The 1,542-nt window shown below is 48.8% G+C and overlaps 1 protein-coding gene across 1 annotated transcript in view; it reads left to right on the top strand.

The window, feature by feature from the left end:
• Positions 1 to 1,259, top strand: part of CNTN1 (contactin 1) — an 80,230-nt gene extending 78,971 nt beyond the window's left edge. The window contains exon 14 of the mRNA XM_044678101.1: positions 960 to 1,259. Coding sequence (XP_044534036.1) covers positions 960 to 1,039 — 80 coding nt within the window. The 3' untranslated portion in view covers positions 1,040 to 1,259. The remainder of the gene's footprint in view (positions 1 to 959) is intronic.
• The last annotated feature ends 283 nt before the right edge of the window (positions 1,260 to 1,542 follow it).

Raw genomic sequence — 1,542 nt, 5'->3', positions numbered from 1 at the left:
GAGAGGAGAGGAGAGGAGAGGAGAGGAGAGGAGAGGAGAGGAGAGGAGAGGAGAGGAGAGAGAGAGAGAGGCGCTGCATTTGAGTTGATAGAATATTCTATTCTAACTGTAGAACAAATACACTAATAATCTCCATGAAATGCAGTGGAATTAATCCAAAATGGTAGACGCCTGGAGAAATCCTGTTAGATAATATGTCATTGGAATCCCAATTGACAGAAGGGACCCCTAGTGTTTCAGAAATGAAAGAAGTGACTTTGATGTTGTTTGCCAGTCACTCCTAAGGGTAAAATGGCAGGATAAACCCCTGAAACCACAGGCTAATTCTTGACGGAAAGTTTCAGTGGCTGCTCTCATCACCTAGCCGGGGAAGTCTTTTAGGGCAGCAGAGGCACAGTGATACGACTTTCCCCAGAGATGACTCTCCCGGGAGAGAAGGGGCTCGCCAGACCTCATCCAGACAGTTGTCATTTTTCATAGAACAATATAGTTATCGGGGAGGCATTCGTTACCTCTCTATTTCCACTGGGAAAATCCCAGCAAGACTGAACCACCTCAAAACCAACGAGTGTCTTCCTTTTCTAATGAACTATCTGTCATAATAACTGCGTCACTAACTGAACGGTTTACCGCTTTCCTTCCCAGCCTAACTAAAGTAGTCAATGCTCTCCACTAACACTGAATCTTTTCTTCCGGTCAGAAGACTATATTTTTTCCCCTCGTTCTGACCCTGCTTCGGGCTATCTTAGAGCAGCTCCACTTGGGCATGAAAGCTTCTCGTGTCGGCCTGTTCTTCTTTAATCCGTCCACTCCAGAGACTTTCCCCCAAAGCCCCCCGTACTGGCCATTACTGCTAGCTCTGCTCACCCCTTCAGAAGGCCTGGCCTGCTCTCCGTGGCTTCCTGCCCCTCGGCTGAGCTTACAAGCTACCCCTTCAGCCACCATCTTTCCTTTTTCAGGTCAGAACAGAAAAGATGAAGAGAAAATCACACTGGACCCCTTTTTCCCGGTTTGTGCAAACCTGCCTCCAACCCCGTGACCGCTTCCTCCAATCGGGATCTGGTGACTTGGCTGACTACGCTGTTAGTCATCCGCTCACCTGGGAAGTTCCCTTTTGTGTGAAATATTTTGACATACTAAACAGCAATATGAAATCCACTCCTCTCCCCCACATAAACGAAAAAGCGATCCCGGACCTTTGAAAAGCCACCTTTGCCTCTTGGGAGTCTTTTTCGCCCCAGAACCCCCCCCCCCCGGGCCTTTTCTTCCCGCCCCATTTTGACTTGTTTCCATCCTAACGATAAATTCAGTTGGGCCTCTTGGAGGGTTGTTTCTTTTTCTGCCCGGCATGGCCTGGAACACAAAATAAGGTGAAAGCGGCCTGTCTCTGGTGAGAAATGGATGGAATCTCTGAGAACGAGGGCAAGGCATGAAGAGTTAGTCTGTGACCAAAGGCCCCTAAAAACCGTCGGCCACATCTGCAAGCACCTTCGCGCGCTCGTGGGCCAAAACAAGCAATGCTACATGGAAGAGAGCAAAGGC

The sequence above is a fragment of the Gracilinanus agilis genome, chromosome 5 (genome assembly GCF_016433145.1).
Source record: "Gracilinanus agilis isolate LMUSP501 chromosome 5, AgileGrace, whole genome shotgun sequence".
NCBI classification, from domain to species: Eukaryota; Metazoa; Chordata; class Mammalia; order Didelphimorphia; family Didelphidae; genus Gracilinanus; species Gracilinanus agilis.
Note: the sequence above shows the minus strand (reverse complement) of the source record. Positions and strands in the feature narration are given on the sequence as shown.